We start from the raw sequence: 22,434 nt of genomic DNA, 5'->3' as shown, positions 1-22,434 counted from the left end.
AGGGTGGGAAGAGGATAAGATTATGGAAGGAAGGAGGGTGGGAAGAGGACAAGATTATGGAAGGAAAGGGGATGGGAAGAGGACAAGATTATGGAAGGAAGGAGGGTGGGAAGAGGACAAGATTATGGAAGGATGGAGGGTAGGAAGAGGACAAGATTATGGTAGGAAGGGGGGTGGGAAGAGGACAAGAATATGGAAGGAAGGAGGGTGGGAAGAGGACAAGGTGATGGAAGGAAGGAGGGTGGGAAGAAGACAAGATGATGGAAGGAAGGAGGGTGGGAAGAAGACAAGATTATGGAAGGAAGGGGGGGTGGGAAGAGGACAAGATTATGGAAGGAAGGAGGGTGGGAAGAGGACAAGATGATGGAAGGAAGGAGGGTGGGAAGAAGACAAGATGATGGAAGGAAGGAGGGTGGGAAGAAGACAAGATTATGGAAGGAAGGGGGGTGGGAAATGGACAAGATTATGGAAGGAAGGAGGGTGGGAAGAGGACAAGATGATGGAAGGAAGGAGGGTGGGAAGAAGACAAGATGATGGACGGAAGGAGGGTGGGAAGAGGACAAGATTATGAAAGGAAGGGGTGGGAAGAGGACAAGATTGTGAAAGGAAGGAGGGTGGGAAGAGTACAGGTCGATGGGTGAAGGGAATAGATTGGGAAAATATGAGATAAAGGGGTACACGGTAGATGGAGGTGTGTGTGAGGGGGGAGGGGAGGGGAGGTGTGAGAGGGAAGGGAGGTGTGTGTCAGGGAGGGGAGGTGTGTGTGTGAGGGGGAGGGGAGGTGTGTGTGTGAGGGGAGGTGTGTGTGTTAGACGGAGGTGAGGTGTGTGTGAGGGGGAGGGGAGGTGTGTGTGTTAGACGGAGGTGAGGTGTGTGTGAGGGGGAGGGGAGGTGTGTGTGAGGGGGAGGGGAGGTGTGTGTGAGGGGGAGGGGAGGTATGTGTGTTAGACGGAGGTGAGGTGTGTGTGAGGGGGAGGGGAGGTTTGTGTGAGGGGGAGGGGAGGTGTGCGTGTTAGACGGAGGGGAGGTTTGTGTGAGGGGGAGGGGAGGTGTATGTGAGAGGGAGGTGAGGTGTGTATGTGATGGGGGGGTGGGGGGTGAGGGGGAGGGGAGGTCTGTGAGAGGGGGAGGGGAGGTATGTGAGAGGGAGGGGAGGTGTGTGAGGGGGAGGGGAGGTGTGTGAGGGGGAGGTGAGGTGTGTATGTGATTGGGGGGGGGGTGAGGGGGAGGGAAGGTGTGTGTGAGGGGGAGGGGAGGTGTGTGTGCGAGGGAGGGGAGTTGTGTATGTGATGGGGGGGGGGATGGGGAGGGGAGGTGTGTGTGTGAGAGGGAGGGGAGTTGTGTATGTGATGGGTGGGGGTGAGGGGGAGGGGAGGTGTGTATGTGATGGGGAGGGGAGGTGTGTGAGGGGGAGGGGAGGTGTGTATGTGATGGGGAGGGGAGAGAAGCGACTAAAAGGTGGAATCAGAAAAGATGAGGAAAGTTAGCGGCAGCAACTGGGCACGTGTGGCTTAATTTGGCTTTCGTCATGTTGTAGATGACCAGCTTCATCAGCATGCTCTTCTACCCTTCTTCATCAGTGTACAAACGCTGCCACCTGAAAGTCCCCATATACGTAGTTTCCTAGTTTAACCAAGTAAGTAAACGATAATCAAGATCCAAATGAACTAACCTCCTAACACACCTGCTTCATTCTTTCCAGATGGAGGCCAGCACTGACAGACAGGCTTATTAAAACAGGAGAATGCCCCTGGGTGAAAAAGACTGCCTCGCTTCTTATAAAGTGTTAGTAGTAGGCGAAACATCTGTCGGCAAGACTGCACTCATCAACAATCTCGTTGGCCGAGAATTCAGGGAGAGCATGGTCCCAACTATAGGTGGGTGGTTTAACTGTTAAAAGTTCACACGAGCCGGTAGAGAACTGTCTTCTGGACGGTACCCGGTTGGAAAGTGATAGAAAACTGTTGTCAAACTTGTTGAGGTGAAACATTGCTTGCAGAGAATTATAAAAGGGGTATTGATTGTATTTTTACAAAAAATAATTCGTCAAAGCAGTATAAATTCAATTCTTAAAATAAATGGGGTGGGTGTTCGGTAGGGGTGTGGCACGGATGGCCCAGTCATACAAGGCGCCGCGATTCGCTGCGCAGAGTTGCGTCCCTTGGGCACGCCAGAAACCTATGATTGTGGGTTCGAATCCCGTTTCGCCACGATTATGTTTCTAGGTTTGTCAGCTCATGGGATTCACCGAAGTGGTAAACGTCTGAGACCTGCATCACTTCAGGCTTTCCTCCCACATTAGGCTGACACGCCGTATATAACTGGAATACTGTTAAAAGCAGCGTTAATCCCAACTCACTCACTCACTTAAAGAAATGTGTCGGCTCACCGGCAGGACGGTACTCAAACAAGTGAGTAAATTTTATTGAACACCGCTTTGAACGGTATTTAAATTGTAGTCTTGCGTGTCACGTTGCTGTGGTCGGAAAGCCCGAAGTGAAGATGGTCGAAAATGTTTCCATTTTGGTGAAACCTACGATCGCTGGCATAATGGCGATGAGACAATGCTCACTTTAGTAATTATCACGACTGCGTGGCGGTGCTTCATCACGGTAATGCGTTACAGTGACATGTCGTGCAAACATTAATCCGCTTCATGTCCGTCCGGTGCAGCATTTTTAGGAGTGTAGATTGGTCGTTGAAACGATTTAATTACAAGACCAACACGCTGGATCCGGACTGTGTTTTGTTTTATCAATATCCCTGGGTCACAGCGAACGTGAACATTCATGATAAACCGGGCGGAATAGGAGTGAGTGAGTTGGGTTTAACGCCGCTTTAAACAGTATTACAGTTATATCACGGCGTGTCAGCTTAATGTGGGAGGAAAGCCCGAAGTGATGCAGGTCTCAGACGTTTACCACTTCGGTGAAACTCAGGAGCACGGGTATGGTGATGACAAACCTAGAAACATAATCGGGGCGAACCGGGATTCGAACCCACAATCTTAGGTTTCTGGCGTGTCAACGGGACGCAACTCTGCACAGCGAATCGCGGCGCCTTAGACGACTGGGCCACCCGTGCCCCCGGGCGGAATAGGACATTGGGTGAGTTGGTGGATGAGTGAGGGATGGAGTCTAACTAAATACGTTAGTGAAAATGGTGATACGCTACTTAATTATTCCATCAATATTCCATCAATATCAGAAATAGCCTTCACACATTGTTCGAACCCGGGTCTTCGGCGTGACGAGCAAACGTTTTAACCACTAGACTACCCAAAAGCCCCAACTAAATAAGTGACACCATATCCTTGCAAATCAGTATTAACCGCTACATCAATGTTATATTAACAACACGATCAAATCTTTGAAAAACAAAATAAATAAAAATACGCAAAAATACAACTGAAGAGCTTAGAGCCATAAGGGCTAATGTCATGTGGAGTCTGTTTTGAGAAAAGTGATTAAAAAACACATAATATTATCCATGTTAATAAACATTTTTTTCACCGATAAATTCCTAGACATTAACAAATTCTGATAGCAGAGATATAAATGGTGTTATAAAAAACATTCAATGAAGGAAATAAATTTATGTTTGTAATTTGTGTGAGGGTGGAAAGGGCCTGTGTCTGTATTTTGGCCCTTTTAGACCCTCAGGCATTTGCATGGGATTTACCATGTGAGATTGATAAACTACCACTAAAAGTACAAACACATGCTATTGAAGTACTTTTAAATGATTTAAACTAATGCCAACGTTGTTGAAATAGTTGAAATATGATAATAAGGTTCCAAACTTTCAAAATCTCTCTCAGACGACCAGTCTCAACCACACACGGAAATGAGAGCTAAAACGGCCAAAGTCACTTTGTTAGATTTCGGCCCTTTTGAAACTTGACTTCGGCCCTATTACAGAATTTTAAGTAGCTATATTTCAAAAACGCATCAATGAAAACATATATTATTTTTTCTACAGGTAGACAAGAACCCATAGATGTTATTTATGCAATAATATGCAAAAAGGGCCGAAGTGCATTTTGGCCCCTTTAAGCTCTAAGCTCTTCAATTGAAGATAGATCGACCTTCATATCGGAAATCGAGTAATGGTGGCGAACGAATGAAACCACTCGGCCACCTAACACCCAGTTAACATTCCACCGTTGTAAGCTGTTTGAAGATAACGTCAAATCCCAGGTGAAAAACATTGACTGATTTGATTAAGACTTTTCTGAAAGGCAGACGTGACACAACTGTACACGACTGACATAATTCACCATAGCAACCCGCTGAAATAAGACACCTGCGCGAGTCAACAATCACTTCACGCACTGTATGCACGGAATTCACGTGCACAGGTGTTCAAAACGATCATCGTCGGTTAATGCTCCAAAGGCGAGATCAGACAGATTTATATTTTCGGATTGTCTCGTTTTTAATTCAATAAAACTATTAAAAAGGATTTCATTGAAATGAAGGCATACTTAAATATGGATTATTTATTTCATTGAAGCCAAAACAATTTTTGCTGCGTTTTATCAATAAACAAAATGCATGCGTGAAGCAATTTACGAAACAAGTAAAATGTCGCGAAAAATCTCTTTCATTCCGTCTCCTGCCTCCCGAGCAAATGAAGTAGGGTGTGTTATTAAACATAACAGTGTTTATCTATCATTGTACGGTCGGTCATCAATCTTTTCTGACAGGGGAAAACGGGGAGACCATATCAAGCTTTCGATACACGTCTGCTGAGAGATTAATTTTACTTCCCAACTGTAGCAAATAAACAACGAAGCGTCAGTAATGATGAATGCATCTCGGCAAAGACTTCTGTAATCGCCCACAGTCTGTGAGTGATGGCAGTGGGCGAATGAATGTTGTTTTATGCAAGGGGTAAATGATAAAATGTGGGCGAGACAAACCACTAGTTGATGGCATACTGCCTGGGTCCGATGACACACATTCTATGCACAGTCGGGAGTATTACATGTATAACAAACGCAGACTGGTGCAAGCTGTCTCATATCCCAAGCAACGATCCCCATCCGTGAAGATCCGGGGTAGAATAGGTCTTCAGCAACCCATGCCTGCTGTAAAAGGCGACTATGCTTGTCGTAAAAGGCGACTATTGGGATCGGGTCGTCAAGCTCGCTGACTTGGTTGATGCATGTGAAATGGGAAAAAAATTGTCTGCCACAAAAATTACATTGTTGCAATGTATTTTTTTGGAAAAAGATATTTTGACTCATAGTTTTAATTAAAACAATATCTGGTTTTGCAGCTGTTGCTAAAATAATGTCTCGTCTCAATATAACATCCCAGCATCCCCTCCCCTACCCACTAAAGTGGGTCGAAATCAATATTAATGCAATGCTGTTCAAAGCGGCGATAACCACATGTTATGCATTCTTATTTCACTAACAAAAAGGGGCACATGTGGCCCAGTCGTCTGAGGCGCCGCGATTCGCTGTGCAGAGTTGCGCCCCTTGGACACGCCTGAAACCTATGATTGTAGGTTCGAATCCCGGTTCGCCACGATTATGTTTCTAGGTTTGTCAGCACCATACCCGTACTTGTGGGTTTCACCGAAGTGGTAAATGTCTGAGACCTGCATCACTTCGGGCTTTCCTCCCACATTAAGCTGACACGCCGCAATATTACTGGAATACTGTTTAAAGCGGCTATAAACCCAACTCACTCACTCACTATCAAAACATATAACGCTAATGGTAGTCAGATTTACACCCTGCCTGTAAGAACGCGCGTACGATGGCCCAGTGCTCAGGGTCAGTGCTACGCATAAGTGGAGAGTTGCGTCACACGATCTGCTGATCATAGCTCCGAATCCCAAACGCTGTAATCTTTGCTTTGTCAAAATGGCAAACGTCAAAGACGTCACTTCCGGCTTTACTTCTCTGACTACTGTTCAAGGGACGTTGTTCGCCATCTCTCGAACGTACCTCAAGGTCAATATAAAACATATCATACCCTCTTCATCATATCAAAGGTCACCGTCAGTACTCACACCAAGTCATCCACTGTGTTAGGTCATGCAAATCACTGCAAGTTATTCATTTATACGTAATATTTGCCACTTGATATTTGTCACTGCAGGAAATAGCCACAGCTGATGGAACAAGACAATGGCACTCCACTTGTTATGCTGGGGGCGCCGGTGTAGAGACGATTTCCTCAGAATATATTCAGGGGGTTTAGACAGGGAGGTGCCTTATTTCCATATTAACGGTGTCGCATAACATACCATGAGATTGATGTCGCCTCTATCGACAAAACATTGTAAACCCTAATAAACGATATATTAGACATACGTTCTGGGTGAGTATAACAAAAGAGAATTTAAAGGATTGAAAGAACCTGGAACAGAAAAGTCTAACATCTTTAAACATAAGACGTCAACGCCAAAGAATAAGCAGTGTCTATTATCCGAAGAAACATTCTATTTTTGGCGTAAAAGGCAAAATATCGGGTCTGGTTGTCAGGCTAGCTGACTAAGTTGATGCATGTCATCGTATCCCAATTGCGTAGAGTGGTTTAAAGGTAGAGCGTCCGCGCCCGGAGATTGGAAGGTCATACCAAAAGACGTTCAAAGATGGTACTTGTTGTTACCCTGTCTGGCGCTCGGCATTCAGGGGCTAAAACAAGGACTGGTCGGCTCGGCAGTATACCTAGTCTGAGTGGGGTATTCATGTTAAACTGCGACATGGTATCTCAGTGTACTAGTACTATAAATCGGCATCAGTCCGTACAAGTACAAGTACACACACACACACACACACACACACACGTGCATGTAAGTCGCTATATATGTGCAATAACCTTGAACGCGACGATAAACCCCTTAGATCGATGCTCATGATGTCAGTCACTGGGTTGTCTGGTCCAGACTCGATTATTTACAGACCACCGTAAAAAAGCAAGAATATTGCTGAGTGCGGCGTTAAAAAACAAACAAGCGTTAACACCTACCGTTCACACACTTTGGATACAAAAGCAAGTGTGTGTTGACCGACACGTGTTGCCCGTGACTACGGCCTGTAGCGACCAGAATTAGGAAGACACTGTTTACAGGTCTCGATTAATTGCCATTCCAAACTATTTTCAGCCATAGATATTTTTTAATCTAGTTGTATAGTTTTTGTCTGTATCGTGATATTTGCAAAGACTTTTTAAATTGGTTTGCCTCACTCTGGCAGTGTGGGTTCGAATCCCGGATAGGACTTCACTAAGAAAGTTTTATCCCAAATATAACATTTGTTACATTTGTCTACATCCCAAACCTCATTGTGTGTACAAAATATACCTCGCTCATGAGTGTAATTTGATTTAAACGGATATTTTAACGTTATATGATTTGAATCGGGCTCAAAGCGAAACGTTCGTAAAGAATGAGTACAGAGCGTTTATTCTAACAGAATGGAGACCCAAACCACTCGATAAATGAGGAGGTGTGTCAGTGCCCCCCGATGGGATATTTCTAATCAGTCCGAAGGCCATCATGATTGGGGCCCATTAGTGGGGTGTCCAGCTTTGGTGATACTAGACTACTACCACGATGCTATGGCCAGCATTTCATATTAATATCATTCATCATAACGAGTGTCCTTTGGCAGGGAGCCGAACTGAAGGTGGTCGTAGACAGTTGCGTGTTTAGTATGAACCACTATCACGTGTGGGGTGCTAACAATCCAAGGCTCGTAATCAGGACGAATATTGACTAGAACCCACGATCAGCAGATCCTGTCACTAACAAACCAGTGACTTTTGAGTAGTATACACGAGGACATGCAACGATAGTGCGAGCGTTATCCACGCAACAACAGACCCTTGGTCATCAGAATCTAAAACGTAATATTTTCAGCCTTGTAAACAAATGCCGACTAGCATCCAACAGTCTTTAAAGTTGGCTAATTTAATAGGTTCGTGAGATAAACGGAGAAAAGGGTCACAATGATTTCCTTGTAAACTAGAAATACAACCACGGATCATTAATAGATCCTAAACCAGGTTTTAATGAGATTTCCGTCGCCGGGATATTGGATGAAACAGCCATCTGTTTCTTGTATATCCGCACAACAACAAACTACATATGCTTCGTTGCTTCGAGATAATGGGATTATTTTTGGAATTAATTTAACGGCTACGGTTACTGTTAGCCAGTGCACGCACCATGGGCCAGTACCGGCTTGCATGGTAGACAGTGAGCTGTTCCTACCGAATCGATGGTGGCTTATACTTTGCTTAAGTTGTGCGAAGGTGGTGCATGGTTGAAAGCATAACGCATCAGCCCCAGGTTCGGGTATTCATTTGATTAAAAGACTGGTTTTAGAGCAGGAATATACTGCGTATTTTACGCAGTCTGTGAAGGCTGTATTTGTATGCTGTACGCGTCTTGGTATACTGCGTATTTTACGCAGTATGTGAATGCTACAGTTTTACGCAGTCTTGGTATACTGCGTATTTAACGCAGTATGTGAATGCTACAGTTTTACACAGTCTTGGTATACTACGTATAGTACGCAGTATGTGAATGCTACAGTTTTACGCAGTCTTGGTATACTTACGACGTTACGCCGACTGGGAATACCGACATGTAAATGATGACTCTCATGACCACACCCTATGCAGGTGGCCCTGTGGTTTAAGCCGTCGTAACAACAGTTATCTTGGGTTCACGACATAGATTGTTGGTCTGCCCGCACCGCACCTGAACGCGTAGAAATCACCGATGTGTTTAACACTGCGCGTGATCGAAGAACAGTTTTCGCTCCTCAACAAAGGTACAATTTGGAAAGTTGAATTTTTGTGTCCCCGGTCGGAAAACGGATTGAATTTTGTTTATAGCGGCGGCAACGTCAACACTTATTTGTCCGCAATGTGAGGTGATATGCGGCTTAACGTCCCATCCAAGATTATTGCACTTGTGTGGCTGTTTGTACTAGTCCGGACTGATGCTAGCACACTGCGATACCATGTCACAGTTTAACATGAATGCCCCACTCAGACACAGTATACTGACTCCGAGTCGACCAGTCCTTGTTTTAGCCCCTTAATGCCGAGCTCCAGGCAGAGTAACAACAAGTACCATCTTTTAGCGACTTTTGGTATGACGCGGCCAGGGGATCGAACCCCCTATCACCGTCTCTACCGCTAGACAACGGATGCGGTCTATTTGCGCACGCACAAAAACATTTTCAAGATAAGTGTTTGAATCCTCTGAATTGTAAATGTTTGTATGATTGCATACGTATAGTGTAGGCTGTCTGGATATGCTTGAATTTTGGCATAGCGATCTACTCGATTGTAACTATTCTACTTAAGCATGTAGATGGTCGTAGATCTGAGATTGCCTTGTGTAACGTGTCATATTGGACTAATTTGATAAATATGTAGTCACTCGACACGTACAATACCCTCCATTCGATGTCAATCGGTACCCAACCCAAACTGTCCCACGGTTGCGCATATTTTAAATGGAAACAAACATTTACTGTAAGTATTATCATGAAATCAATATCGCAAACAGTGTAATCAGTTACCCTGTGGCCTTTGCTGGAGACAAAATTCCATCTCCGAAAAATTAATGTCAAATGCCAACCAATTTGTGATCGCGATGTCTTTCGTTCAGAACATTGTTCTACAAGGAAACCGCTCCAATCGTTTCGTATCGATCAAGCTACACTAGAATGCAACTGGTCATTATATAGTTCCATCGCCTGTCAAACACGTGTTTATGTTCTCAGTTAATACTGTGGTTAATTTTGTTACTCCGAACAGAAAGACTGTCCGGCAAAATCGAGGTCACATGAGCGTTATGTTAATAGATTGTCATCAACGGATCTTTCATACATGCTGATACATCTCTCCTGGTCACGCTGACCTTGTGCTCCATTGAGAAGGTCTAAACGGAGTTTTGGGGTCTAAATATAAATATCGGCTTGTTTAGGCGCTGCGAGGTGTTGTGTTGGTGGGGGAAGTCAAGATGAATGGAGGATGAGTGGGCGTGGAATCGATGTGTAGACTGCCTGGCTGTAGAGTGACACAACGTATCGATGACACGAACTGATATCACAGCTTCCACTATCTCAGACAGAGGAAGGGAAAATTAGGCTTAACGTGGCGTTCACTCATAAAACAACGTGCATCACGTGCACGGTGTGTGGGGCTGCGGTTTTATAGTGCTAGCTATATGGGACTAATACGACTTGGTGTAATAGCGACACTTGGCATTATAATACAACTAGGTGTGATAACGAGACTTGGAATTATATTAAGGCTAGGTGCAACAGAGAGACTTGGCGTTATAATAAGATTAGGTGTAATAGCGAGAATTGCTATTATAACAAGTGAGTGAGTTGGGTTTAACGCCGCTTTTAACAGTATTACAGTTATATCACGGCGTGTCAGCTTAATGTGGGAGGAAAGCCCGAAGTGATGCAGGTCACTTCGGTGAAACCCACGAGCACGGGTATGGTGCTGACAAACCTAGAAACATAATTTTGGTCAAAGGGGATTCGATCCCACAATCATAGGTTTCTGGCGTGCCCAAGGGACGCAACTCTGCACAGCGAATCGCGGCGCCTTAGACGACTGCGCCACCAGTGTCCCCCGTTATAAGAAAACAAGGCGTAATAACAAGACTTCGTCTTAAACTAGATGAAACAGCGAGACCAGTTGGTATTATAACACAAGTAGGTGTAACAGAGACTCGATATGGCTGAAATATTGCCGATGTGACGTAAAACATGAACTGACATGTTATGACAAGATTTAGCATTCTTAAAAATCAAGGTGTTTGGAAACAGACGGGCCTTCGTGGTATCCGCAATAAATACTTGCCGTGTGTTAAGCATGCCAATTTAACACATTAGGCCTGGGCTAGCACCGACACTGCCTGTGTAATAATAGCCTACAATGCATCAGGCTTGCCCACCACAGCCCATGGGAGTGCTAGGGAGCAGTCCGTATTTACAAGGCCGACACTGCGGACAGTACTGTGCCCTCTAGGGAGCAGTCCATATTTCCAAGGCGGACACTGCGGACAGTACTGTGCAATCTGGGGAGAAAGCTCTCCTTAATCAATTCACGAACAACGACATTCCAAATCTGGTCTTACATATATAATAAGAAAGGCGTTAGGCTGTAACCGAATGGATAAGAAACCATGTCATGAGGAATAACGTAATGACTTGAGTAGTAATGAGTAGTCTTTTCTTTGGAGGTATGTGTTTTATGTGTGAAGAAGGTGTATTATGTCCAGACTAATGGGGTGCAGGCTAACGGGGTGCAGACTAACGGGGTCTAGACAAAAGTGGTCCAGACTAACGGGGTCCAGACTAACAGGGTCCAGACTAACAAGGTCCAGACTAACGGGGTGCAGACTAACGGGGCGCAGACTAACGTGGTCCTGACTAACGGGGCGCAGACTAACGGGGCGCAGACTAACGTGGTCCTGACTAACGGGGCGCAGACTAACGGGGTCATGATTAACGTGGTCCAGACTAACGGGTGCAAGACTAACGGGTCCAAGACTAATGGGGTCTAGACAAAAGTGGTCCAGACTAACGGGGTCCAGACTAACAGAGTCCAGACTAACAGGGGCGCAGACTAACGGGGCGCAGACTAACGGGGTGCAGACTAACAGGGTGCTGACTAACGGGGTGCAGACTAATGTGGTCCTAACTGACGTGGTGCAGACTAAAGGAGTCACAATGTATTGTGATTAACAAATGTAAACAAATGTATAGTTGCTATTAACTCTGTGTGTGTGTGTGTGTTACATTTGTCTACATCCCAAACCTCATTGTGTGTACAAAATATATCTCGCTCATGAGTGTAATTTGATTTAAACGGATATTTTAACGTTATATGATTTGAATCGGGCTCAAAGCGAAACGTTCGTAAAGAATGAGTACAGAGCGTTTATTCTAACAGAATGGAGACCCAAACCACTCGATAAATGAGGAGGTGTGTCAGTGCCCCCCGATGGGATATTTCTAATCAGTCCGAAGGCCATCATGATTGGGGCCCATTAGTGGGGTGTCCAGCTTTGGTGATACTGGACTACTGCCACGGTGCTATGGCCAGCATTTCATATTAATATCATTCATCATAACGAGTGTCCTTTGGCAGGAGCCGAACTTAAGGTGGTCGTAGACAGTTGCCTGTTTAGTATGAACCAGGATCACGTGTGGGGTGCTAACAATCCAAGGCTCGTAATCAGGACGAATATTGACTAGAACCCACGATCAGCAGATCCTGTCACTAACAAACCAGTGACTTTTGAGTAGTATATCCGCACAACAACAAACTACATATGCTTCGTTGCTTCGAGATAATGGGATTATTTTTGGAATTAATTTAACGGCTACGGTTACCGTGCCAGTGCACGCACCATGGGCCAGTACCGGCTTGCATGGTAGACAGTGAGCTGTTCCTGCCGAATCGATGGTGGCTTATACTTTGCTTAAGTTGTGCGAAGGTGGTGCATGGTTGAAAGCAAAAGGCATCAGCCCCAGGTTCGGGTATTCGTTTGGTTAAAAGCCTGGTTTTAGAGCAGGAATATACTGCGTATTTTACGCATTCTGTGAAGGCTGTATTTGTATGCTGTACGCGTCTTGGTATACTGCGTATTTTACGCAGTATGTGAATGCTACAGTTTTACGCAGTCTTGGTATACTACGTATATAGTACGCAGTATGTGAATGCTACATTTTTATGCAGTCTTCGTATACTGCGTATAGTACGCAGTATGTGAATGCTACATTTTTACGCAGTCTTGGTATACTGCGTATTTTACGCAGTATGTGAATGCTACATTTTTATGCAGTCTTGGTATACTGCGTATAGTACGCAGTATGTGAATGCTACATTTTTACGCAGTCTTGGTATACTGCGTATTTTACGCAGTATGTGAATGATACATTTTTACGCAGTCTTGGTATACTGCCTATTTTACGCAGTATGTGAATGATACAGTTTCGCGCAGTCTTGGTATACTTACGACGTTACGCCGACTGGGAATACCGACATGTAAATGATGACTCTCATGACCACACCCTATGCAGGTGGCCCGGTGGTATAAGCCGTCGTAACAACACTTATCTTGGGTTAACGACATAGAACCGCACTTGAACGCGTAGATATCGCCGATGTGTTTAACACTGCGCGTGATCGAAGAACAGTTTTCGCTCCTCAACAAAGGTACAATTTGGAAAGTTGAATGTTTGTGTCCCCGGTCGGAAAACGGATTGAATTTTGTTTATAGCGGCGGCAACGTCAACACTTATTTGTCCGCAATGTGAGGTGATATGCGGCTTAACGTCCCATCCAAGATTATTGCACTTGTGTGGCTGTTTGTACTAGTCCGGACTGATGCTAGCACACTGCGATACCATGTCACAGTTTAACATGAATGCCCCACTCAGACACAGTATACTGACTCCGAGTCGACCAGTCCTTGTTTTAGCCCCTTAATGCCGAGCTCCAGGCAGAGTAACAACAAGTACCATCTTTTAGCGACTTTTGGTATGACGCGGCCAGGGGATCGAACCCCCTATCACCGTCTCTACCGCTAGACAACGGATGCGTTCTTTTTGCGCACGCACAAAAACATTTTCAAGATAAGTGTTTGAATCTTCTGAATTGTTAATGTTTGTATGATTGCATACGCATTCGATGTCAATCGGTACCCAACCCAAACTGTCCCACGGTTGCGCATATTTTAAATGGAAACAAACATTTACTGTAAGTATTATCATGAAATCAATATCGCAAACAGTGTAATCAGTTACCCTGTGGCCTTTGCTGGAGACAAAATTCCATCTCCGAAAAATTAATGTCAAATGCCAACCAATTTGTGATCGCGATGTCTTTCGTTCAGAACATTGTTCTACAAGGAAACCGCTCCAATCGTTTCGTATCGATCAAGCTACACTAGAATGCAACTGGTCATTATATAGTTCCATCGCCTGTCAAACACGTGTTTATGTTCTCAGTTAATACTGTGGTTAATTTTGTTACTCCGAACAGAAAGACTGTCCGGCAAAATCGAGGTCACATGAGCGTTATGTTAATAGATTGTCATCAACGGATCTTTCATACATGCTGATACATCTCTCCTGGTCACGCTGACCTTGTGCTCCATTGAGAAGGTCTAAACGGAGTTTTGGGGTCTAAATATAAATATCGGCTTGTTTAGGCGCTGCGAGGTGTTGTGTTGGTGGGGGAAGTCAAGATGAATGGAGGATGAGTGGGCGTGGAATCGATGTGTAGACTGCCTGGCTGTAGAGTGACACAACGTATCGATGACACGAACTGATATCACAGCTTCCACTATCTCAGACAGAGGAAGGGAAAATTAGGCTTAACGTGGCGTTCACTCATAAAACAACGTGCATCACGTGTGTAGCGACCAGAACTGGGATACGACCAGAACTGGGATAAACACCGTAGAGAATTATATCTGTGGCATGCAACTATGTGTTTAATTGACAAACATTTAAAAAGAGCAAAATCATCTGCACTTCTTGTGTTTTGTATTTTTACTCCGTTCTGCAAAGTGCGCCAATGGCAATGCTACTGACTCGATGCCCGACATTTGCAGCTAAATATAGCAGCGTATAAAAGTGGTAATGCGGAACTAAAGCGGAATACAATTTCTTCTTTTTATGCATATTGCTCATGACAAAATGCAATTCCTATAAAAATGGTCGCGTTGCTTATTATCTGTAATTACTGCCCATTGCCCTGTTTAATTTCTAACCATGATATCAGTCCCAAATGTATTATTTAATTGTCTATCATATCATAACCTTTGTGAGGTGGTGACATGTTTAATAACAGAGTAAATTTTCTGTTAAATAGATATCTTGGCCACTTCTGAACACAGCGTTTCCTACAAAATAGCAAAAGCCAAATGAAAATAAAATTATTCTCTAATTTATGTATTTTAAAGTTGTTATGCCACTCATTGGTGGGGATACAAGCGTAATAATTCAAGTTCCTAGGATGTTTGTGTTATGCAATTTTGCAAGAGTTATGAGAGTTGGACATATTTCTTCTCATACACAGTAAAACAGCAGGTAAATGTCTAGGAATAAATACTCATGACATTGTACAATAGGCCATGATGTTCACAAAATATATGTGGGAGGGTATGTACATCAATATAATAATATTAATTATTTTGAATATAACTAAGTGTGTCATTAAACATCAAACAATGAATACTCAACATGTCAGAGTTGAAAGGGGTACAGTTAAATTTGTACTGTTCAAGGGATTTCTAAGCAACAACACCTCACAGCCCTCTGGCAACTGATGTGTGTATTTTTGTTTGTATTCTCAAGTCCCAAAGTCATTTTTTGTAAATATTACTATCATTAGCATGTTAGATTTTAGTGGTAACAATTAATAAAAATCACTCCATTTGATTATTGTGTACATGATGATAAAAGCAACTATTTTCTTATATTAATGGTGGAGGTACATGTAACTGCTTCCAGGCATAGCAGATGCAGGATGTGAGAAAGTTTGTGCTTCATCTTAGAAGTCTAACTTAAAAAATAAAAGAAACTAATTACATATAGAAATATTAGAGTAGAAATTGTTGAAAAAGATTTCTCTTGTTAAAAAAAGATTTCTTTAATGTTCCTTTGATTCACCCACCACACTATTCTTTTTCTCATTGATTTAAAGGAAAAAATACATATGTAATACCCGGTATGACAAAATCTCCTTCCTGGTCAGTATTAAAATAACTGGGAAACTCATTGAACCATTCCTGGTAGGTTATTGACATAAAAACGTTGAAGCTTTCATAACCGTTTTGCCAGCAAAATGTCCTCATATTTCTGGGGAGACGATATGGAATCTAAATGATATTATTTAATATGATTGAAATATTTAGAAAGGTTTTAAAATTACCAACTTAAGACAGATAACATATATTTAATAAATCCATTACTAATAGAGAACTGAACTTGTTATCTCATGCTCTGTAACCATTGACATTAAAATTTGCAAGAAAAGCAACAGTAAGAGTTATCCTCCCTTTACAACTTGATCAAAATGGTCGTCTGGTCCTTGCTGTTGAAGGCCAAGTGGCTGAAGTTTCTAAGATAATATTTCTTTGAAAGACGAGAATGTGTAGGTAAGTCATTATACCTTTACTTTTTACCTTTTTTCTGTGGTTTCTATCAAGGCAGGTACAGACCTAGCACAATGTCATGCATTGTGCAGTCAGTCCCTCCATGATGATCAGTTAGCCTATTACAGGTGTGAAGGGGACGAAGCTTTTTTTTAAACTATGTAGTTTCATATGCACAGCTTATTGTCAAAGTACATGTTTCTCAAAGGTTGTAAATGTGAATGACAATGTTCAGAAAACAAAACTCTCAAGATTCCTTTCATTCTTGAAAGCATAACATTTATGCCACTTCTGGTTGAGGGGATGTGAGTAATAATATAGTCAACAATCTCTTAACATTAGCAATATTGACCCATAGCATTCAGATTCTCCTCACAGGTTTGAAATGTTATTTACTATCATCAGCCAAGAAGAAATCTTAAGATTTCATTAATAGTAGATTTTAAAGGTGTTATCCCATTTCTGGTCAAGGTTATATAAATAATATAATAAAAAAAATCTTTTAAAATTAGAAATCTTGACTCAAAGTGTTGAGGCTTTGTCCACAGGTTTGAAATGTTATTTACTGTCATCAGCCAAGAAGAAATCTTAAGATTTCATTAATTGTAGATTTTAAAGGTGTTATCCCATTTCTGGTCAAGGTTATATGAATAATAATAATATAGTAAAAAAATCTCTTAAAATTAGAAATCTTGACTCAAAGTGTTGAGGCTTTACTCACAGGTTTGAAATGTTATTTACTATCATCAGCCAAGAAGAAATCTTAAGATTTCCTTAATTGTAGATTTTAAAGGTGTTATCCCATTTCTGGTCAAGGGCAGATGAGTGATGATATAGTAAAAAATCTCTTAAAATTAGAGGGGGCACAGGTGGCCGTGTCGTCTAAGGCGCCGCGATTCACTGTGCAGAGTTGCGTCCCTTTGATCCGCCAGCAACCTATGATGGTTGGTTCAAATCCCGGTTCACCCCAATAATGCTTCTAGGTTTGTCAGCACCATCACTTCGTTCGGGCTTTCCTCCCACATTAAGCTGACACACCGTGATATAACTGGAATAATGTTAAAAGCGGTGTTAAACCCAACTCACTTAAAAATTAGAAATATTGACCCATTGCATTCAGATTCTGCTCACAAGCTAGAAATGTGCTTTGCTATCAGCAGCCAAGAGAAAATCTTAAGATTTCATTAATTGTAGATTTTAAAGGCGTTATCCCATTTCTGGTCAAGGTTATATGAATAATAATATGGTAGAAAATCTCTTAGAATTAGAAATATTGACCCATTGCATTCAGATTCTGCTCACAAGTTTCAAATGTTATTTACTATCAGTAGTCATGAAGAAATCCTCAGATTCCGTTAACTGAAGATTTTATAGGTGTTATCTCATTTCTGGTCTAGGGGATATGAGTAATAAAATAGCAAAAAATCTTTTAAAATTAAAAATATTGGTCAATAGCATTCAGATTCTGCTCACAAGTTAGAAATGTGATTTACCATCAGTAGCCAAAAGAAAATCTTAAGATTACCTTAATTGTAGAGTTTAAAGGTGTTATCCCATTTTTGGTCAAGGCAAGATAAGTAAGGATATAGTCAAAAATCTCTTAAAATAAGAAATATTGACCCAAAGCACTCAAATTCTGCTCACATGTTTGAAATATGATTTACTATCATCAGCCAAAAGAAAATCTTAAGATTCTATTATTTGTCGAGTTTGTAGGTTTTATCCCATTTCCGGTCAAGGTGATATGAGTATTAATATAGTAGAAAATCTCTTAAAATTAGAAATATTGTCCTATTACATTAAGATTCAGTCCACAAGTGTGAAATATTATTTACTATCATCAACCGAGAAGAAATCTTTAGATTCCATTAATTGTAGATTTTAAAGGCATTATCCCATTTCTGTTGAGGTGATATGAGTCATAATATAGTCAAAAATCTCTTAAAATTAGAAATACTGACCCATTACATTTAGACCTTTGTTCATAGGTTTGAAATGTTATTTACTATCATCATCCGACAAGAAATTAGAAATCTTGACTCAAAGTATTCAGGCTTTGCTCACGGGCTAGAAATGTTATTTACTATCATCGGCCAAGAAGAAATCTTAAGATTCCATTATTTGTTGAGTTTATAGACTTTATCCCATTTCTGGCTGAGGGGAGATGAGTAATGATATTGTAAAAAATCTCTTAAACTTAGAAATATTAACCCATTACATTTAGACCTTTGTTCATAGGTTTGAAATGTTATTTACTATCATCAACCGACAAGAAATCTTAAGATTCCATTAATTGTAGATTTTAAAGGCATTATCCCACTTCTGGTCAAGGTGATATGAGTCATAAAATAGTCAAAAATCTCTTAAAATTAGAAACACTGACCCATTACATTAAGATTCTGTCCACAAGTGTGAAATATTATTTACTATCATCAACCGAGGAGAATTCTTAAGATTCCATGAATTGTAGATTTTAAAGGCATTATCCCACTTCTGGTCAAGGTGATATGAGTCATAATATAGTCAAACATCTCTTAAAATTAGAAATACTGACCCATTACATTTAGACCATTGTTCATAGGTTTGAAATGTTATTTACTATCATCAACCGACAAGAAATCTTAAGATTCCATTAATTGTAGATTTTAAAGGCATTATCCCACTTCTGGTCAAGGTGATATGAGTCATAAAATAGTCAAAAATCTCTTAAAATTAGAAACACTGACCCATTACATTAAGATTCTGTCCACAAGTGTGAAATATTATTTACTATCATCAACCGAGGAGAATTCTTAAGATTCCATTAATTGTAGATTTTAAAGGCATTATCCCACTTCTGGTCAAGGTGATATGAGTCATAATATAGTCAAACATCTCTTAAAATTAGAAATACTGACCCATTACATTTAGACCATTGTTCATAGGTTTGAAATGTTATTTACTATCATCAACCGACAAGAAATCTTAAGATTCCATTAATTGTAGATTTTAAAGGCATTATCCCACTTCTGGTCAAGGTGATATGAGTCATAATATAGTCAAAAATCTCTTAAAATTAGTATTATTGACCCATTACATTAAGATTCTGTTCACAAGTGTGAAATATTATTTACTATCATCAACCAAGAAGAAATCTTAAGATTCCATTAATTGTAGATTTTAAAGGCATTATCCCATTTCTGGTCAAGGTGATATGAGTCATAAAATAGTCAAAAATCTCTTAAAATTAGAAACACTGACCCATTACATTAAGATTCTGTCCACAAGTGTGAAATATTATTTACTATCATCAACCGAGAAGAAAGCTTTAGATTCTATTAATTGTAGATTTTAAAGGCATTATCCCACTTCTGGTCAAGGTGATATGAGTCATAATATAGTCAAAAATCTCTTAAAATTAGAAATACTGACCCATTACATTTAGACCTTTGTTCATAGGTTTGAAATGTTATTTACTATCATCAACCGACAAGAAATTAGAAATCTTGACTCAAAGTATTCAGGCTTTGCTCACGGGCTAGAAATGTTATTTACTATCATCGGCCAAGAAGAAATCTTAAGATTCCATTATTTGTCGAGTTTATAGACTTTATCCCATTTCTGGCTGAAGGGAGATGAGTAATGATATTGTAAAAAATCTCTTAAACTTAGAAATATTAACCCATAGCATTCAGAATCTGCTCACAAGCTAGAAATGTGATTTACTATCCGCAGCCAAAAGAAAATCTTCAGATTCCGTTAACTGTAGATTTTATAGGTGTTATCCCATTTCTGGTCGAGGGGATATGAGTAATAAAATAGCAAAAAATCTCTTAAAATTAGACATTGACCCATAACACTCAGGTTCTGCTCACAAGTTTGAAATGTGATTTACTATCATCAGCCAAGAAGAAATCTTAACATTCCATTTAGTGTAGATTGTATGATGATATTGTGTATAAAATGTCCTAGGTTGATTATGACCTGTGAACATCTGTATAGATTGATGTATTACCACCTTCCATGGAAGTGTGTATTTGTCTATTTCTAGACTTGCTAAAGCCAAACTGGGGAAAGTGGAAATTGATAGTTTATACTGAAGGGTTCATTGGTCTGTTGAGGGCTCAAACAACTGAATACAGTCAAGCTACTGCTAGCACTGACCTGACACACTAGCCATAAACATGTCACAAGATGATTCCCTAATTACTACTGACTAGTTGTCTGTTCAGATCTCTTACTGCTCAGGAGATTGTTGATACTTGAATTCCAAGGAGGAACTATCTCTATGAAGGGTGTGAGAACCTCAGTGTAAATTTAAGCAAGGTCATTCGCTCATATTGTTAATGTTGTAGCAGAAAAAAATAATTTTACTTTACTGGAATTATTTGAATTATACCTTGCTTCAAACCATCCATTCTGTCATTAGCCTTAAATATGTACAAACCCATGTAATCCTGTGACACATTAAAAGCTGCTTCTTCAGCTCTCATTCTGTTTGATAAGATATTGATATGTTGTCGTATTATGTTCACGTCGCTGTCAGGGCGGCACCAAATAAATTGTGTGAGAATTCACCAATAAAAGGTAGCAATGCTCTCTTGGAGCGAGTTTGAGAACCAACAATTTGACCTTGAAGAATAATGTTTCTGATCAAAGTAACCCCTCCTAACATGTCTTTGAAAGTGTCATCATGTACGCGATAAGTAAAATTCAATATAGCCCTCATATTTTCTTCACAGGACATATGATTCGCCTGAAGACTAATTCTTACTAATACTTTGTGAACTCCTGAAGCAAAGACAAAAAGAAACTATTCTGCCTGACATAGATTATCAATATGTACATTTTACCTCAACATTCAAGTAGATCTCTACATTAACTATGGTAATAAGCAGTACTTCTTTGTTCTCATTTCATTTGCCAGGTACTATACTCAACAACAAAAGTTCCTGTGACACCAATATTTTAGTGTATTTTTCAAACAAGTGAAGTTTGGTTTTCAATATTGTAGTACATGTATGGAATCTAGTCACAAAAACGCAACTGCTACAGAAAAAGCATGCATTCGATGCAAAAGTTGACTTTTATGCAAGCCCCATGCCTTTCACTACCCAAGAATGGGTATAAAAACATGTGTGTTAACTGGATTCCATGTGCATTGTTTAGCATCGTGCTGACAACAACCACTCAGAAAAACAACAAATTTACGCAATTATTCCACATTACGAAATGCCCCGCTTGTCCGAAAATGAGCGCCTGTGAGCAATTTGGTGTTTATGGCAACATTGGCAACAGACGATTGCAGTCAGAGACCATCCTCGCAGTGGCAGGCCATGCGTAACCAATAATCGACAAGACAACTGGATTTGAACAATACACCTACGAAATCGATTTCAGCCAGCAACAGTGACTGCAAGAAGCAAATATCTTCACAAACCGTACCTCACCACCTCAGATGTGCAGGGATTGTCGCCAGAAGACCCACCAGAAGTCCCATTTTGACAGGAAACCACCGTCAAGCATGTCTACACTGGTGTAGACAGCGTCTACGCTGGACGGCCATGCAGTGGGGACAAGTTCTATTCACTGACGAGTCTCGTTTTCACCTCAGCCAAAGCGATGGACGGATTCGTGTACCTACGTCAAGGTGAATGTTACTTCAATCGTTTTGTTATGGAAGAAGATTGGTTCGGGGGCGGCAGCATTATGGTATGGGGTGGGATTACAGCAAGACAGAGGACCTGTTTGATAGTGGTAAAGGGAAATCTCATTGGACAGCGCTACCGCGACGAGATCACTGGCCCTGTTGTTCTACCGTTTTGTCGTCGTCATGGCCCAGGCATTACCTTTCAACATGACAATGCCCGGTCTCATATTGTTCGACTTGTTCAGGATTCTCTTCAACAAACCAACGTAATTGTCATCCCCTGGCCGGCTCACTCCCCTGATCTCTCACCAATCGAGCACATATGGGATGAGATGGATCGGCGCCTTCAACGTCAACCACGTGTTCCACAGACACAGCAGGAACTTCAAACATGCTCCAGCAGATATGGACAGATATCCCACATGACTTTGTGCGACGCCTGGTATATTCCATGAGACGAAGACGTGTTGCTTGCATTGCAGCCAGAGGTGGACACACACACTATTGATTTGTAAATTGACATTTTGGCATGTTCATGTTTTTTATGAAATCACACATTTTCTGAAGTCAATCAATCAATCTTTATTGTATGAAAGGCCATTGGCCCATATACACATTCAGATAAACAATATCAT

The 22,434-nt window shown here is 41.3% G+C and overlaps 1 protein-coding gene across 1 annotated transcript in view; it reads left to right on the top strand.

Moving 5' to 3' along the window:
* LOC139460560 (ras-related protein Rab-13-like) overlaps positions 1–22,434 on the top strand; it is a 68,467-nt gene that overhangs the window by 3,502 nt on the left and 42,531 nt on the right. The window contains exon 2 of the mRNA XM_071242027.1: positions 1,703–1,877. Coding sequence (XP_071098128.1) covers positions 1,745–1,877 — 133 coding nt within the window. The 5' untranslated portion in view covers positions 1,703–1,744. The remainder of the gene's footprint in view (positions 1–1,702; positions 1,878–22,434) is intronic.

Source organism: Haliotis cracherodii, unplaced genomic scaffold, assembly GCF_022045235.1.
Source record: "Haliotis cracherodii isolate W230 unplaced genomic scaffold, xgHalCrac1.p SCAF_14, whole genome shotgun sequence".
NCBI classification, from domain to species: Eukaryota; Metazoa; Mollusca; class Gastropoda; order Lepetellida; family Haliotidae; genus Haliotis; species Haliotis cracherodii.
The sequence above is the reverse complement of the archived record's forward strand: the minus strand, read 5'-3'. Positions and strand labels throughout refer to the sequence as shown.